We start from the raw sequence: 16,564 nt of genomic DNA, 5'->3' as shown, positions 1-16,564 counted from the left end.
AGGGTAAATTAGATTTTTTAGGCCATTTTAGCAAATCATTAATAACTTGAAATAAAGTTATATTGTAAGTAAATAATCACATGGATCCCAATGTTTTATGTTATTCTCTTCAGGGAACAAGATTTCAGAGCTTGGCCTGAAAGGCTTTCTGACAGCAATGGAGACCCAGATGGCAGAGACAAAGCCCATTCCTGGTACCAGGAGCCACACAGGACTGTTGAGGCTGGCTGTGGGGGTGAGAGACCTGTGTTCTGTATAATTTTGGTGAATAACTTCCAACTGTTCATCATTTGGAGGACCTGAATTTCTATTGAAATCAAATGCAACTGTCCCTCTTCATTCCTTAGTTGGTCCTCTTTTCAGTTTTATGCATAACCACCATAACTCTAATTGTTTTAAGCAATACTTTTTATTTAGTAATTCTTTGTGGTCTGCATAACTTGTCACATGACAGGGGTGTGTCCTTTACCTACATTTTTTTCTAAAAGGTGTCCCTCTTTTTCATCACAAAAAGTTGGAAGAGAGGTTGTGTAAAACTTAGTACAGTTCTTAAAGGGAACCTGACCTTTGATTATAAAGAGCATCTTAAAAATGTAAATTGCGCCATCAAGTCTGAAACAATCTACATTTTGCCTTAAATTTCTCCTGAAAAATAAGTACATCCTATGCCTACATATTCATAGCTAAATATCTGCTGTGTGAGAGGCACTGCTGGTCTCAGGAGATTTAAGCTGAGATGTGGTGATGTCACTGCTGTGCAGCTTAGCTTGCTAGAGAGAAAGCTGTACCTAAGAACCAGTAGTACAAGAGTCCCCCTGCTTCTATTGTATCCATTGGATGTGTTCCTTCTTAACCTTTCCTGATGTTTTTTTGAGAAAAGATCAACTGCAGGGAGACCACAGACAATACTGGTACCTGATCTTTTGACCTCTGCTTGCCTTTTTAGGGTACAGCTTCTACAATTCAGGTGGAACAGTAAATGTTCTTTAAGTGAATCTGTGAGGATTTAAATATAGAAGCACCCATTGCTTTTTAAAGGTGAAGTCTCCAGAACGGTCATGGTGTTCCTGCGACGGTATCAAAAGTCTTAAAAAAAAAAAAAAAAAGTTTTGTGCTGCAAGGTAATATCATAATGTACTAATATGTAACGCATACTAGCACATTATGAAAGATTTATGTCAGAACAAAGCCCTCCAGTGGCACACTGTTACCGCTGCAGAGGCTTCCATCCACACCCAGTCTTCCTTCCAGGTTCACGGGCTATAGGCAAGCCACTGATGACATCACTCTCGCGGCTACGCCCAGGAGTCTTGACCATGTCACACAGCTCTGAAGGCATGGCCCAGGTATGCTGTTCCTTCAGAGTGCATGCGTCGGTGATGTCACCAGCTACTGCTCCATTGAATATCTGAATACGGTGAACATTTAGGAGATATTAATTTTAAAGTGCTGAGAAGCAGTAGCCAGAACAATAGATTTAAGCCACAAGTGCAATTTTTCAGTCCAGGCACTGCATCTTGGTAAAGCTTAACATACAGTATCTCACAGAAGTGAGTACACCCCTCACATTTTTGTAAATATTTTATTATACTTTTTCATGTGACAACACTGGAGAAATGACACTTTGCTACAACCTAAAGTAGTGAGTTTACAGCTTGTATAACAGTGTAAATTTGCTTTTCCCTCAAAATAACTCAACACAGCCATTAATGTCTAAACTGCTGGCAACAAAAGTGAGTACACCCCTAAGTGAAAATGTCCAAATTGGGCACAAAGTGTCAATATTTTGTGTGACCACCATTATTTTCCAGCACTGCCTTAACCCTCTTGGGCATGGAGTTCACCAGAGCTTCACAGGTTGCTACTGGACTCCTCTTCCACTTCTCCATGACAACATCACGGAGCTGGTGGATGTTAGAGACCTTGCGCTCCTCCACCTTCCATTTGAGGATGCCCCACATGTGTTCAATAGCGTTTAGGTCTGGAGACATGCTTGGCCAGTCCATCACCTTTGCCCTCAGCTTCTTTAGCTAGGCAATGGACGTCTTGGAGGTATGCTTGGGGTTGTTATCATGTTGGAATACTGCTTTGCGGCCCAGTCTCCGAAGGGAGGGGATCATGCTCTGCTTCAGTATGTCACAGTACATGTTGGCATTCATGGTTCCCTCAATGAACTGTAGCTCCCCAGTGTTGGCAGCAGTCATGCAGCCCCAGACCATGACACTCCCACCACCATGCTTGACTGTAGGCAAGACACACTTGTGTTTGTACTCCTCATCTGCTTGCTGCCACACACGCTTGACACCATCTGAACCAAATAAGTTTATCTCTCATCAGACCACAGGACATGGTTCCATTAATCCATGTCCTTAGTCTGCTTGTCTTCAGCAAACTGTTTGCAGGCTTTCTTGTGCATCATCTTTAGAAGAGGCTTCATTCTGGAACGACAGTCATGCAGACCAATTTGATGCAGTGTGTGGTGTATGATCTGAGCACTGTCAGGCTGACCCCCCCACCCCTTCAACCTCTGCAGCAGTGCTGGCAGCACTCATACATCTATTTCCCAAAGACAACCTTTGGATAAGATGCTGAGCACGTGCACTTAACTTCTTTGGTCGACCATGGCGAGGCCTGTTCTGAGTGGAACCTGTCCTGTTAAACTGCTGTATGGTCCTGGCCACCGTACTGCAGCTCAGTTTCAGGATCCTGACAATCTTCTTATAGCCTAGGCCATCTTTATGCAGAGCAACAATTCTTTTTTTCAGATCCTCAGAGAGTTCTTTGCCATGAGGTGCCATGTTGAACTTCCAGTGGCCAGTATGAGAGAGTGAGAGCAGTAACACCAAATTTAACACACCTGCTCCCCATTCACACCTGAGACCTTGTAACACAAATGAGTCACATGACACTGGGGAGAGAAAATGGCTAATTGGGCCCAATTTGAACATTTTCACTTTTGTTGCCAGCGGTTTAGACATTAATGGCTGTGTGTTGAGTTATTTTGAGGGGACAGAAAGTTTACAGTTATGCAAGCTGTACACTCACTACTTTACATTGTAGCAAAGTGTCATTTCTTCAGTGTTGTCACATAATAAAATAATATATATAAGATATAATAAAATATTTACAAAAATGTGAGGGGTGTACTCACTTCTGTGAGATACTGTACATATTACGATCTGGTCATATAAATTTTGTACAGCAAAAACATATCATATGTAAAGCGCTGAGCAAACTGTTGGTGCTATATAAATCCTGTATTATAATAATAATAATAATAAACTTACCTGATCTATTCAGTTAGGCAGGCCCTTGAACTACCTAGTTGTTGGTTAGATCTAACGGAAATCTATTATCAGACTGCACAACATAACATGAGATAAGCTTAAAAGAAGACATACTGTATAGGTAGAAGCAACAAAAGTCCATCAGGTTATTGAAGAGGTCAGATGGTTTGCAGATTCTTGCATCTGCAATGAGAGGTGCATGCAAATAGCCACAGCCACTCAGTATAATATTGACAGTAGCTTTTCTCGGTTCATAAGTAGCCACGTGATAAGCGGTCACTTGCTGTTAGGCACAGTTGTCTGAGCCTGGGTACATCAGACTGTGTGCACAAGCTTTTGTTCCCTTTATGCGGGTCTTGCATTTTCATAAAAATCCACGGGAATGCAAAACCCACTTGAAGCTGCTAAAAGGCAGGCCAGAGGAATGTCAACTGCAGGTCAAACACACATCACTGAATTCTGAGCAAAAGCATGCAAACTGATGTCATGGACATATGCCCATTGATGCAGACCTTTTTACACAACTTTCTCCCTTGAAGAGAGATTTCAGAAAATGCTTTAGCACAATACTGAGCTGTTTCAAATCAAATATATACATATTAGTTGGCAGCTGTTTACACCTACCAGGCCTATTTGCACCATTTAAATCTGAAGTATCCCTTGCACGTACAGGGCGGTGTACAACCACTTGAAAAATACAGCACTCCTCGTGTATTAATGTGCCTGACTGCCAGTCTTTGCTGCCCACATCAGCCATTCTACTTATCCTTTTCTTACCATTTGCCGAATGGGAGACTGAAAAAATAAATCTGATTGCTTTAGGATGCATAGACTGAAAGTCATTGATGAATGGGGTCAAATGTGTTTTGATATTATAACTAAGTTTCTAGCATGCAATACATGATAAAATGGCCCAGTTAACATTAATTCTTAAATTCCAGAACAACAACTTTCCTGCTGACTGTCCAACTTTAATGAAACTCCAGGAGATCCTGCTGCCTCGAGATCCCATACTGAAATCTTGCAAATCTGCTGAAGAGGAACAACCAATGTGATCAGATACAAGGTGTATGGTGTCAAGCCTTAAAGTGCACCTGTAAAACCAGAACAGCAAAAAAAAAAAAAAAAAAAAAGCATGTGTCATACTTAATGACCTTGAGAACTGAAAAACAGCCCACACAGTAACCACACTGTGACAAACAGGTTAAATGGATACATAAACACATAAGAAACTGTAACACACTGGGATGAATTTTATAATAAATACCATATGATAAAAGCAGTAGTGCAGAAGTGAGAAGAAATGAGAAATCTCATATCCTGTAAATTATGCTCATAACTATACACTGATAACTGACAAAAAATAATGGCTGTGCTGCTGCCTTTTGGGGTGGCTTGGGAAAACAATAGATAAAAGAGGGACAGAAAACAGCTTCATAGCTTAGTAAGCTTGATCACTGTAGACAAAATTAAAACAATAATATTCACAAGAGAAGGAGAACAGGACCAGCACGGAACAGAGCAGGGATCATTCTGAGGTTCAGAGCCTCAAATCTTCAGCTTCTGTAAGGGACAGCACCAGAGACATGATTAGTATTGTAGCCAGAGCTTTGTTTTTATTCAACCCTCTCTTTGGCCAATTCTTTACTTTTTTCTTTAAGCTGGAGTTGGCGATTCTGGTGATAGGTATTACTAAGCACTGTATGTTAGCGAGCAGTGGCTGCACAGATCTGCCTCTACACAATCTCTGGTGATGTGCACTGCATAAATGCATATGTGCAAGATTTTGCCTCCTTTTAGTTCAAACCCCAAAGAAACAAACCCCACTTTAAGAAGGGGCAGCTTCCATGGGCCCAGTCGTTATTGTGGAGCTCAAAGCAGCTGCCCCATACTTGACAACTGTCTCAGTTTACATTCCCTTGTCCCTTGAAGTCTTCATCACTTGCTGTGCCCAGGTATCTGTGTGAAGTGCTGTCACTTATGCTGCCCTATTGGCATGACTCACATGCAGTTCATGTCATCATTCAATTTCTAAATAATTGCCATTCATATGTAAATATAGATGAGCCAGCTGCATTGATATGTAACTAGTGGGGTCATTCAAATGTAAATATCAGTTGTATTCTTATGTATATTATGCCCTCCTGAGGTTCCAGCCATTACTTTTTTCATTACATTGGTGGTCAGTGTCAATTTCCCTTTTGCATTGGTGGTAAATGCAGAATTTCCCTTACACTGGTGGCCAGTGTAAATCCCCTATTACATTGTTGGTCGATGTAGAAATGTCATCTCCCATCCCCCCACCAGCACTGTCACTCATCCCATCCCCACCACTGATCCCATCAAACCCCCAGCCCTGGCACTGATTCCAGGAGTCCTAGAATTCCTAGGAGCTTGCTGTCTATTAGTGGATCCCATCACCTTCCCATTCCATGGTGTGCAGGCAGTGGGGAGATGTGCTGTATCCTTCAGCATCCAATCAGTGAGGGATAATTAAGTGCTGTAGCTTCTATCAGCCAAATCAGTTAGCTGTAATGATGTTCTGTAGCCTTTAGCAATCAATAGGTGGTAATGATGCACAGTAGCCATCAGCAGCCAATCAGTGATTAAGGATGTACAGTAACTTCTAGCAACCAATCAGTAACCAGGAATGATGTGCAGTAACCTCTCGCAACCAATCAGTAAGCAGAAATCATGTGCTCTAGCAAATAATCAAGGAACCATAATGTGTGCTGTAGCCTCCACCAGCCAGTAAGTGAGCTGTAATGATATGCTGTAACCTCTGGTAATCAATTGCAGTTGCTGCCTGATCAACTGATATTAAGTCTAGCAGCTATTTATTGTATGTCTCAGAGCAGTTGGAGATTGAAATTGCATGGTGGAGCCCATGAAAATGTTTGCCCAGGGTCCAGTCAATATTAAAAGATGGCCCTGGCCATATTTTTTTCCTAGTACATGTAACAACATGTCTGGTGACCTTTGCAGATATAAGAGACATGTCAAGTTCTCCCACTCCTCAGAGGATAGGGCAACTGAGCATCTTGTTATGTGGGTGGTGGCTAAGACTGGATACAATTGGATTGGACCGGAGAAAGTTCCATAATATATAGTTGTATTCAAAATAATAGCAGTGTGTTTATTAAAAAAAAAAAATTGAGAAGAGGGTAAAGCTCACAATCCTTATAATTGCTTTTATTTCTATACACATATTAGGAACACTGCACAGTCTATTCCGATTTAAAACATGAAGAAAAATGTTTCAGATTTGGTATTACATTACAGAAAGTGAAGAATACAGAATATTAGGCTGTTCAAAAAAAAATAGCAGTGTCTGAATTTTTCTTTACAAACTCAAACATTTATTTTATAAACTGAAAAAGGCTTGAAGATTTAGCTTTCCTGTGACTCGCTGAATATTTAGTTGTATAACCACCATTTCTGTATTGCATGGAGTTGACCAACTTCTGTCACCTGTGAATAGGTATTCCAGCCCAGGACAATTGCACTACATTCCACAATTCCTCTGCATTTCTTGGTTTTACTTCACAAACAGCATTTTTATGTCACCCCACAAGTTGTCTATGGATTAAGGTCAGGGGATTGGGCTGGCCACTTCATAACAATCTTGTTGGTCTGGAAGCAAGATGGTGCTCACTTACTGGTGCGTTTGGGGTCGTTGTCTTGTTGAAAACACCCATTTCAAGGGCATTTGCTCTTTGGCATAAGGCAACATAACCTCTTCAAGTATTTTGATGTATTCAAACTGATCCATGAACCTAGTATGCAATAAATAGGCCCAACAACATAGTATGAGACACATCTCCATATCACAATACTTGCACCATCATGCTTCACGGGGCACTATGGCCCCTAGACCCAAGAAGAACAATCTTGCTTTCATCAGTCCACAAAATGTTGTGCCATTTCTCTTTAGACCAGTCAGTGTGACTTTGCTGGGGCTTCTTGCCAATGGCTTGGCTTTACATAGGCATCTTTTAATTGTTACAGTAGTCGCAGGTAAAAACTTTAGACCTTTGAGCACCATGGAGCTGATCATTCACTAAGTCTTTGCCATTTTGGCTATTCTTCAATCCATTCAAATTGTAGCTTTCCATGTCTTTCTGGTTTTAGTTGCCATTTTAATGCATTTTGAGAACATTTTAGCTGAGGAGCCTGTTAGTTTCTGCACATCTTTATAGGTTTTCCTCTCTCCAATCAACTTTTTAATCAAAAGTACCCTGTTCTTCTGAACTATGGTGTCAGTTTAAGAGAGAAAAGCTGAGATGCTGAGGATCACAGCTGATCTCTCAGGTCTGCCAGTTCATGAAGCGAAGGTGAGGCATGGAGAACATTTTCTTCACAGGACACACCCTTCTGTCATTCACTTTTATACAGATATGGCCAGTTTATGAAGGTGAGACCTGAAGAGCTCACTAGCCATCTCTTTAAAATATCTCCATCCCAGATTCTCCAGCACAGAGCTGGAGAATCTTGGTGAGAAGCTGCTGAGATGTGAGGAAGAAGGCTTCTTTCTTCCTAATATCATCACCACCGAGGTTAAACATGGATATACATTTTAACCATATATGTGTATGTATATTTGTGTTCTATATAGTGTACATATATACACATACAGTATAGTCATAAGGTATTGTCATTTAGGACACATTCATACCTGAGCAATGAATAATTCCAAATTGTGCTAAAATTGCATTAAAATACATAGTGCGCTTTTGGGTGCCATTCATTGTTAATGGCACCCCAAATGCTGTGAGTAGACACACATTTTGTCATTTGACAAATACGCTTTCAAACAAACTAAAATACGTATTGAAAAACCACACAACACGCCATACCCAAAAAAAAAAAAAGTGTCAGTTTGGCTTTTTGGGGCCTTTTTAATGCACATTTTGGTGAAGTTTTTAACAAGCATTTTGCTGCTTTTTTCAACACACATTTTTTAAAAAAAAAGTGAGCTGAAATTTAGTATGTGCATTTTGGTGCTTTTTAATGTTTTGGCTCCTTTATCTCAGTTTGTGTGTGTTCTGGAAACACATGCCATGTTTGTGGTGCCATTATTTGTTAATGACACCCAAAAGTGGCTAGCAGATGTGCAGTTCGCACATGGGAAAAAAAAAAAAAAGCAAAATGCACTTTAAAAAAGTGCCAAAATGTGTGTTACAAACCACACCAAAATACATGTTAAAATAAAAACTGTGCCAAAATGTGCGTTAACCTGCATAGGTGTGAACCTAGCCTTAAGCACTTTGAGTTTGAGCCATTCCTGCATCATGCTTTTGATGCATTTTGCGTTTTTTTTTTTTATTGTTCTTGTTGCTAGACAGATTTAAAATGGAAAAAGCAAAATGCATCAAAAGAGTGGCAAAAAATGCAATACATGCTTTTCTGCAAGGTTTCCATCGAAGTTTATAGAACCAAAAATTTTTGCATTCAAAAAAGTCCCTGACCCTTTCCAAAAAAATCACCAGGTGAAACGCACAGGTGTGAACAAGTCCCATAGAAAATCATCTTAAAATGTCCATACTGCATTTCTGCAAAATGCTGCGGAAAATGCTTAGGTGTGAACCTAGGGTAAATGTGTTTTTTTTTTATGTGCATTTTGGCACTTTTCTAAACACACATCAAAATGCATGTTTAAAAAAAAAAAAAAAAAAAAAAAGAGCCAAAATACACATTTATAGAATGTGCCAAAATGTACATTAAAAAATACCAGTGGTCAGTGCTTATTATTTTCATGTAATGGTCTATTTAACTTTGGTTTCACTGTTCAAGCTCAGGTGATCTGTAATCACACAATTATCTCAGGAGATCACATTCAGCCCTCCCTCTTCTACATAGATCTCAGCTGTTCTCAGAGGAAAAACTTCCTTTGTCCCCGTTTATGAAGCCGAGAACATTTGTTCTCAGATTTTTTTTTTCCCTGAGAACTGTAGAGAACTGAAATGAGATCATTTATCTCTGCTTAATAAAAACGTACACCAACGTCTGGAATGGCCAAATTTTTACTCAGATTTTTAGAGAGAAACGCACTTTATCCAGCATGTACAATATTTGCTGTCTTCTATTAAAAAAGGGCCATCTGTTTTTCACAGACTGAGTGGCCTCACTAATAGAACTCCACACTGCTATTATTTTGAACACACCCATTTCAATTAATGATTCAATTACACAGAATCAGCAGCATCCATGTCATGATGGTTGGGTCTGTTAATTTTCTATTACTTTACTACACCTAGTGAATTATTTACCATGTAAAAATATAAATTTAAACCAAAAACAACGATTGATCTGGTTAGTGATGTTGGACTGCTATTATTTTGAACACAACTGTAGATAAGGTGTTGGGAAAACAGAAGGTCATTCTGCTATACAGAAGCAAAGAGTGTAAAGCAACCAATGTGGAAAGAGCTGTAACTGGAGATTTAAAGGGTGTGCATGAGAGATTTGATCTTGGAGTTGGTGCATGCCTTGTTCATCTAAATTCTCTACTGAAAACAGAATCCACAGGGAAATAAATTAGAAGTTGCAATCTTCTTTTATGACATACCAGCCCATTGATCATCGAAATGATGGCGAGTATATACAGTAGTTTGGGACCCAAAACATGCAGTTATGAATGACTGACTGGTCAGATTATACAGTAATACAAAACTGTCATCCTCTTTTTGATGGCAAAGGGTTACTAAACCTACAACAGTAAAAACAGTCTGTATATGAAGTAAAGCATGCTTGTTCTCACTGTGGAACCTAAGGGGTTAATCTTCCATTGTGTAAAAAGGCTGTTAGATCCTGACTTTTCTGATCCTCCCCCTTTTCCAGTGTCCCCCTCTTATCTCCTAATAAGACATATCATATGAAGTCACTCTGCACATGCTCAATTTGGTGTGCATTGCTAGAGGGTTTTTTTTTTTTTTTGTTTTTTTTTTTTTAATACTTGGGAGAGTGCATATGATCAGCACTTTCCAGAGATCAGGGGTTCTGCATCCTCCTAGAGCAGAATGAACTAAAAACTTTAACATGTGCCCTGCTGGACACTGATAGAGCAGTCTTGTGACTAACTGCTGATGAGAAAAGGAATTTTGCAGTTTATGATTTACTAAAATAATTGCATTTCCATGTTCTGTGTACTGTGGGAGACCAGATATAGTGAGTGCAGGGTGCTGGGTTTAGTAACACTTTATATGTAGTCCTTGGCAGACAACACTGTTAAAGTATTAATGGTACTGGTGTTTTGGTAAATTTATTACATTTATCAATTCTGTCTGTACAGCAAGGTTATGCTAAACAGAAGCAATGAGAGAGTGCAACATATTTAGTAACTGCAACAAAATGAAACCTGACTCTTAACCACTTCCCGTCTGGCCATTCATATAAATGGGCCAGACAGTGGCAGTGCAGGGGTGGGTTGCCATTCATAAACGGAGTCCACCATTTTGGACTGTACGTGCGGCACCACGATCTGCCCGCTGTGTCAGGAGGACACCAATCGCTGTGCGGGACCCCTTGTGAGGTTCCCCTCATGTGACTGGCCAATCCGTGATCACGATTAGGAGTAATCAAGATGTCACTTCTGACATCATTCACAGATTTCACAAGTAGGAAGCAACGATCACAGAGATCACATGGTACCAGGCTATTCACAACAGTCTTGTACCATGTGACAAGTTGTGACCAATCACAGCTAACAGTATTTCTCCATTGCTGCAAGAAAGCAGCCAGAGAGATGATTGCTTTTACAGCCGTTATGAGTGTAAAAGCAATCAGTGTAAAAAAAAAAAAAAAAAAACACCTTCATCACCCACCACAAGTAGTACAGTGTCACTATGGTGACACTGTACTGCTAGGGTAACAGTATGTTAAATATTTTTTGTTATAAACTAATTTGGTTTTTTTTTTTTAACTTTTTTTTTCTTACTTTAACTAAAAAGATAACTGAATAAATTTTGACCAAGATTTATGAAGAAAGATTTGCAAAATTTTATAAGAAAAACATTCAAAATTTTGGGACTTTTCATTTACTAAGCAAAAAAATAAAAACAAAAATCCCAGTGGTGAATAAATACCAAAATAAAGTTTTATCGGTCACAAAAAAAATGCTAAAATATTCATATGGTACAGTGTTGCATGACCGCGCAATTGTCATTCAAAGCGTGACAGCACTGAGAATTGGCCTGGACAGGAAGGGGGTAAAAGTGTCCAGACAGGAAGTGGCTAAGTGTGCTTCTGTTTACAGAAAAAAATCGGTCTCATCTAAATTAGTCTCATCTTCAGTATAAAACAAAAATAAATAAATACTTTGCTAGCTGTTGCACTTGGCTGCCCAGGAATACATATGCACAGGTCTGTAAAGCTATCTGAGACATCACAAATAGTCATAAATCAGGCTGCTTTTTTGTAACTAACTGTGATGCCAATTGCTTGATAAAATGTTTCCAATAGTGTCTTCAGTAACCAAACTACTGACATCACTTTTGATGGAAAGCTGTATACCCTCGCCAATCACCATTACCTGACCCATCAATCTGCAGGCTAATGATGACTGCTGTGTTCTGCCAGTGATTATCAATGAAAGGGGTCTTCTTTAAAGTGTCCCCTTACATTGGAGAACAGTCACCATTGTCAGTGTCCTGCACTGGAACAATGCAGAACAGCTTATTGGGGGATTGATCTGGCGGCCGAATGAGTACCAGTATAAGGGTGCATTTTACTACTGACCATTAGGTTAAGGGGGCACATTAAGTAATTGTGTGCTAAAAAAAAAACCCCAATATAAGGAGGCACCTTTTTTAGTCAGCTGGAGATACAGTGGGAGGGTTACTTAATCAACTGCTGGTCCCACCCATTTACATAGGTTGGGGAAAAAAAAAAGTCCATCTATTTCAACCAATAGAAAGAAATAAATATAATTAAATGATGTCCACACTATGCAGCACTCAATCACTTAGGAGACTGATCTGCCAGGTGATTGGGATATTTCCAGTGCTGGAGCTATAAATATCCAATTTTCTTTGGTGAACCAGCTTACTATGATGTAGTATATTTGTGTTCCAGACATAAGCAATTGACGTCTCCCATCAACACAACAATCTGCTGTGATATTGTTGAGGACACCATGTGACCCGAGCAGTATGGCAGGGAACAGCATTGTTGATATAAAAATGTCCTCGCTGCACAGACATGTGGGTTTGGGCACTTAGCAACTGAAGCCACAAGTGCTGCTGACACTGCAGAAAGCAGAAATCAAGGAAGTGAGAGAGAGAGGCAGAACTAGTGCTTAGTCTCACTTCCTAGAATTTAACCTTAATCTAAACATAGAACAAGATGGAGCCCATTTGGGTGGAAGGGCGAGCACAGCAGACAGAATAAAATATAGAGACATCAATACGTATGCAAACAAACCTTTTAAAAATTACCCATAGGCTACACCTCTCACTCAGGCCAACAACATCATCCAGGAGTGTGAGCCAAATATTAACTCGATAACAGGAATAATTTGGGGGAAAAAAGTACTTTGCATCAATTAAAATGTTTTCAATTTATTCCACAGCTTTAAACAATATGGAACAATACCTTTGTTAAAGCAAAAAGGCATGTAGAAATTCACATAGCAATAATAAAAAGTACTTCAAAAGAAACAAAAAAATACACAATGTATCTTTTTTAAAAACTTCAGCAGCACTTAAATAGTTCAGATATATTATAGTACATTGACATACTTCAACATGAGGGTGATAATGCAGCCACATTAACATATCCACTACCAGAATAGGCAAATCAATGCATTCAAAGGAGTGTTAAACCAGGGTTTCTTTATATCTAAGACTTTAGTGACTACATCAAAGATTCATTTTACTCATTACCATCATGTTTTCTTTCACAAGAACAGCAAGAATCCCTTACACAGTGGCGTCCCTAGGGGGGTGCAGGATGAATCGGGTGACACTATCACAGGGGGTGCAGGAGCTGAACCCGTGGATCACTATGGGTTGCAAGATCAGTTAACCGTGTATAGGTTCAACCTATACTATTCTATGCAAAATACATGGCTACTGCTCTGCAGAATGCTGAAGATTTTGGAGAAAACTTGTATTGTGCTGGACAGGCTACATGATGAAGGCCTTGGAGGAGTAGGAAAGTAGACAATTAGGGGTTTATTTACTAAAGCTGGAGAGTCCAAAATCAGACTCCCTTCTGCATAGAAATCAATCAGCTTCTAACCTCACCTTGTTCAATGAAGCTTTGGCAATGAAACCTGGAAGCCGATTGGTTTCTATGCAGAAGTGAGTCTGATTTTGCACTCTCCAGCTTTAGTAAATAAACCCCTTATTGTCTATTGTAAGTCTACTGGGAGAGGGATCCAAAAAAGGATAAAAAGGACACTAAGGGGGAAAGTTACTAAAACTGTTGCACTCAGAATCTGGTGCAGCTGTGCATGGTAGAATCTGGTGCAGCTGTGCATGGTAGCCAATCAGCTTCTAACTTCAGCTTGTTCAATTAAGCTTTTGCACTCTCCAGTTGTAGTAAATAACACCCTAAAATGTGCTATTAGCTTTTAATGAGGCTTATTAGGTGGCTCTGAAATAATCCAAGCAAGTTAACATTGAGCTGGGAACTTAACATCTGAATTCCCTCTAAAATTAAATAGGCTAAACTATAAAATATATGTGCAAGTAAAAACAAGTGAACAATAAGGGCCCAAATTTTACAACAAACAGTTAAAACAAGAGGAGAGTTAACAATTCCACAGATTACAAATGCTGGTTCTCAAAAATGGGCGTTTGAAAACCAGACTTGCATTGACCTTTTTTGTACCCATAAAGATCGCTCTGGCAGATCTAAAAGAATCAGCTGGCAAAAACAATTAGATTGATTGAGTACAGCCTTCTATGCCCCCGACGATGTCATTTGTGACTAAATGTGTAGGGCGAAGCTTATGCTCATGATGTCATCACACTCTTTACTCCAAGAATACAACTCAGATCAGCTCCCTGGACCAATATTGTATATATACACACAAGCACGTTTAGGTTCTGTGGCAAGCGAATAGAATAAATGTTTTTCTAACAAACATGCATCTATGTTTTTACGCTATGCGAGCTTCCTTGCTTCCCTTCCATCTTGGATGCCGTATCTTAAGTACAAGGAGAATTGTGGAGGTTTTTTGAAACATGGTATTTACCCTTGGTCATATATGGAGATGTGGAGGAAATAAGAGTTCCAGTGTAGATGTTTCAACCATACGCCTTCCTGACTTTTTTTTTTTAGCGAAAAAAACAAAAATCCACATGTTCCAGTAAGAGTCTTCTATACCTATGGTGGCAGTACACCCCGGTGTTTGGAGATGTGTGGCTACACAAAAGGCTTTCATTATGACATTGTACAGCATCACTGGGACTTTTCTATTGAGTTTTTAGGTTTAGGATAGCGCTATATTTTTCCATTTATTTTTTATGCACGGTTTCTTTTTTTACATTGAACTTACCAACCAGATTGAACCAATTCGCTCAGGTTACAAGCAAGACAAGGAAATTCTAAATCTTTTCAGTATAAAAACACCAAAGTCTGCTTGTGTATTAAAAAAACAAACATTCAAACAATACATTTTCACCAAAATCTATCTACAGTATTTTTAAAAACTGAGAGAAAAAAAAAAATATGAAGAACTCCCATCAACTGGAAAATCCACTTTATGTACAAATTAGTCTTTTCTGTAAAGGTTGCCAAGCCCACGTTGGCTAATGGATGTGTGCATTCAAGTCTTGTTTGTGTTAAAGCACAATATGGAGTGTTGAAGTCTATAAATCAAAGCTGGATCTCATTGGGAGAAAACGGGCCACTCACACAGGTTTGGTGGTGCGGTTATATACAAGGTGCTCAGTGTCTTCAGTGGTGGGGATGGCAGTGCTGTTCACAGTAGGCTGCCGCCTGCGGCTACTACTACTACTCTTCTTCTTCTTCAGATAACAGTATCCAATGACAGCTAAGACTACCAGAATACAGATTCCCAGAAACACTGCAATGGCCACTTCAGCAGAGCCTGAGAATAGGAAACACATAGCAAATCATTAGCTGGTTGTCCACTGGGCATGGCACAGAATTCTGTACATTTAGACACTTTAATAACTCAATATGAATTCACAAAAAGAACATTGGAGAACTTGAAAAAGTACAGAGAAGGGCAACTAAACTGACACGAGGCATAGAGGAGCTGAGCTATGAGGAAAGATTAGAGGAACCAAATGTATTCTCTCTAGAGAAGAGGAGATTAAGGGGGGATATGATCAACATGTATAAATACATCAGTGGTTCATATAGTGAACTCTGTGTACAGCTATTCACTCTGAGGTCATTACAGAGGACAAGGGGGCACTCTTTACATCTGGAGGAAAAGAAATTGAATTTCCAAAACACGGAAAGGTTTCTTCACAGTGAGAGCTGTGAAAATGTGGAATAGACTCCCTCAAGAGTTGGTTCTGGCCAGCTCCGTGAATTGCTTCAAAAAAGGCCTGGGATTGTTTCTTAGTATCCAGTTATATTCTGTGTATCTAACATTTATAGGTAAAAGTTGATCCAGGGAATATCCGATTGCCTCTCGGGGGATCAGGAAGGAATTTTTTTTCCCAACTGGGTTTTATTTTTTTGCCTTCCTCTGGATCAACTGTGTCTATAGGATTATAAAACTTTTTTTTTTTTTTTTTCGATGGTTGAACTGGATGGACTTTTGTCTTTTTTAGTCAGCCAGACTACCTATGTAACTATGAGGAGGACAGTCTATTTTAAAGTAATACATCACATTTAAATGGTCTCTGAGCTTGGACATCCTGAGAGTGGTCTATTTACTTGTGCAGCACTACCCCCTTAAGAGTTGCTGGATTATTTTCAGGCTCCCTGTTGCTCTGGAACCTCTGAAAACCCAACCCCTGCCGACACCACAGTACACTCTTAACCGGATTAGATTACCGCAAGGAAATGAACTCACGCACTAATTGAAATCTGCTATAAACCTCTTACCAGTTTACTCCAATGTAGCTTGGTTACACAGCATAAACAAAATTGGCATATGCAGTGTCAGTTGTTACTTGTGTTAACTTTAAACAAAGAAACTACAACACTTATCACAGAACTACAAATTGTGTTGGTAGGCCTGCTTTTCAGAAACTAACCCAATAATTTCAACCTGAGGTAGCTTCATAGTCCACATTGAGCAATGAGAGCTATCAAAACAGGCAAGGCTAGCCAGCTCTGGGCCCTCTGTA

At 39.5% G+C, this 16,564-nt stretch overlaps 2 protein-coding genes across 6 annotated transcripts in view; one reads left to right on the top strand and one right to left on the bottom strand.

Moving 5' to 3' along the window:
* LRRC71 (leucine rich repeat containing 71) overlaps positions 1 to 14,376 on the top strand; it is a 138,665-nt gene extending 124,289 nt beyond the window's left edge. For all 5 annotated transcript variants that reach the window (XM_089693032.1, XM_089693030.1, XM_089693029.1 and 2 more), the window contains 2 exons: positions 114 to 235; positions 4,229 to 14,376. In XM_089693032.1, the coding sequence (XP_089549158.1) occupies positions 114 to 235; positions 4,229 to 4,342 (236 nt within the window). In that variant the 3' untranslated portion in view covers positions 4,343 to 14,376. The remainder of the gene's footprint in view (positions 1 to 113; positions 236 to 4,228) is intronic.
* Positions 12,825 to 16,564, bottom strand: part of SPINT1 (serine peptidase inhibitor, Kunitz type 1) — a 70,193-nt gene continuing 66,453 nt past the window's right edge. The window contains exon 10 of the mRNA XM_089693033.1: positions 12,825 to 15,345. Coding sequence (XP_089549159.1) covers positions 15,146 to 15,345 — 200 coding nt within the window. The 3' untranslated portion in view covers positions 12,825 to 15,145. The remainder of the gene's footprint in view (positions 15,346 to 16,564) is intronic.

Source organism: Staurois parvus, unplaced genomic scaffold (assembly GCF_062004578.1).
Source record: "Staurois parvus isolate SC_StPar_1 unplaced genomic scaffold, SC_StPar_1.0 ptg000610l, whole genome shotgun sequence".
Classification (NCBI taxonomy): Eukaryota; Metazoa; Chordata; class Amphibia; order Anura; family Ranidae; genus Staurois; species Staurois parvus.
This window is presented reverse-complemented; position numbering and strand designations above follow the sequence as displayed.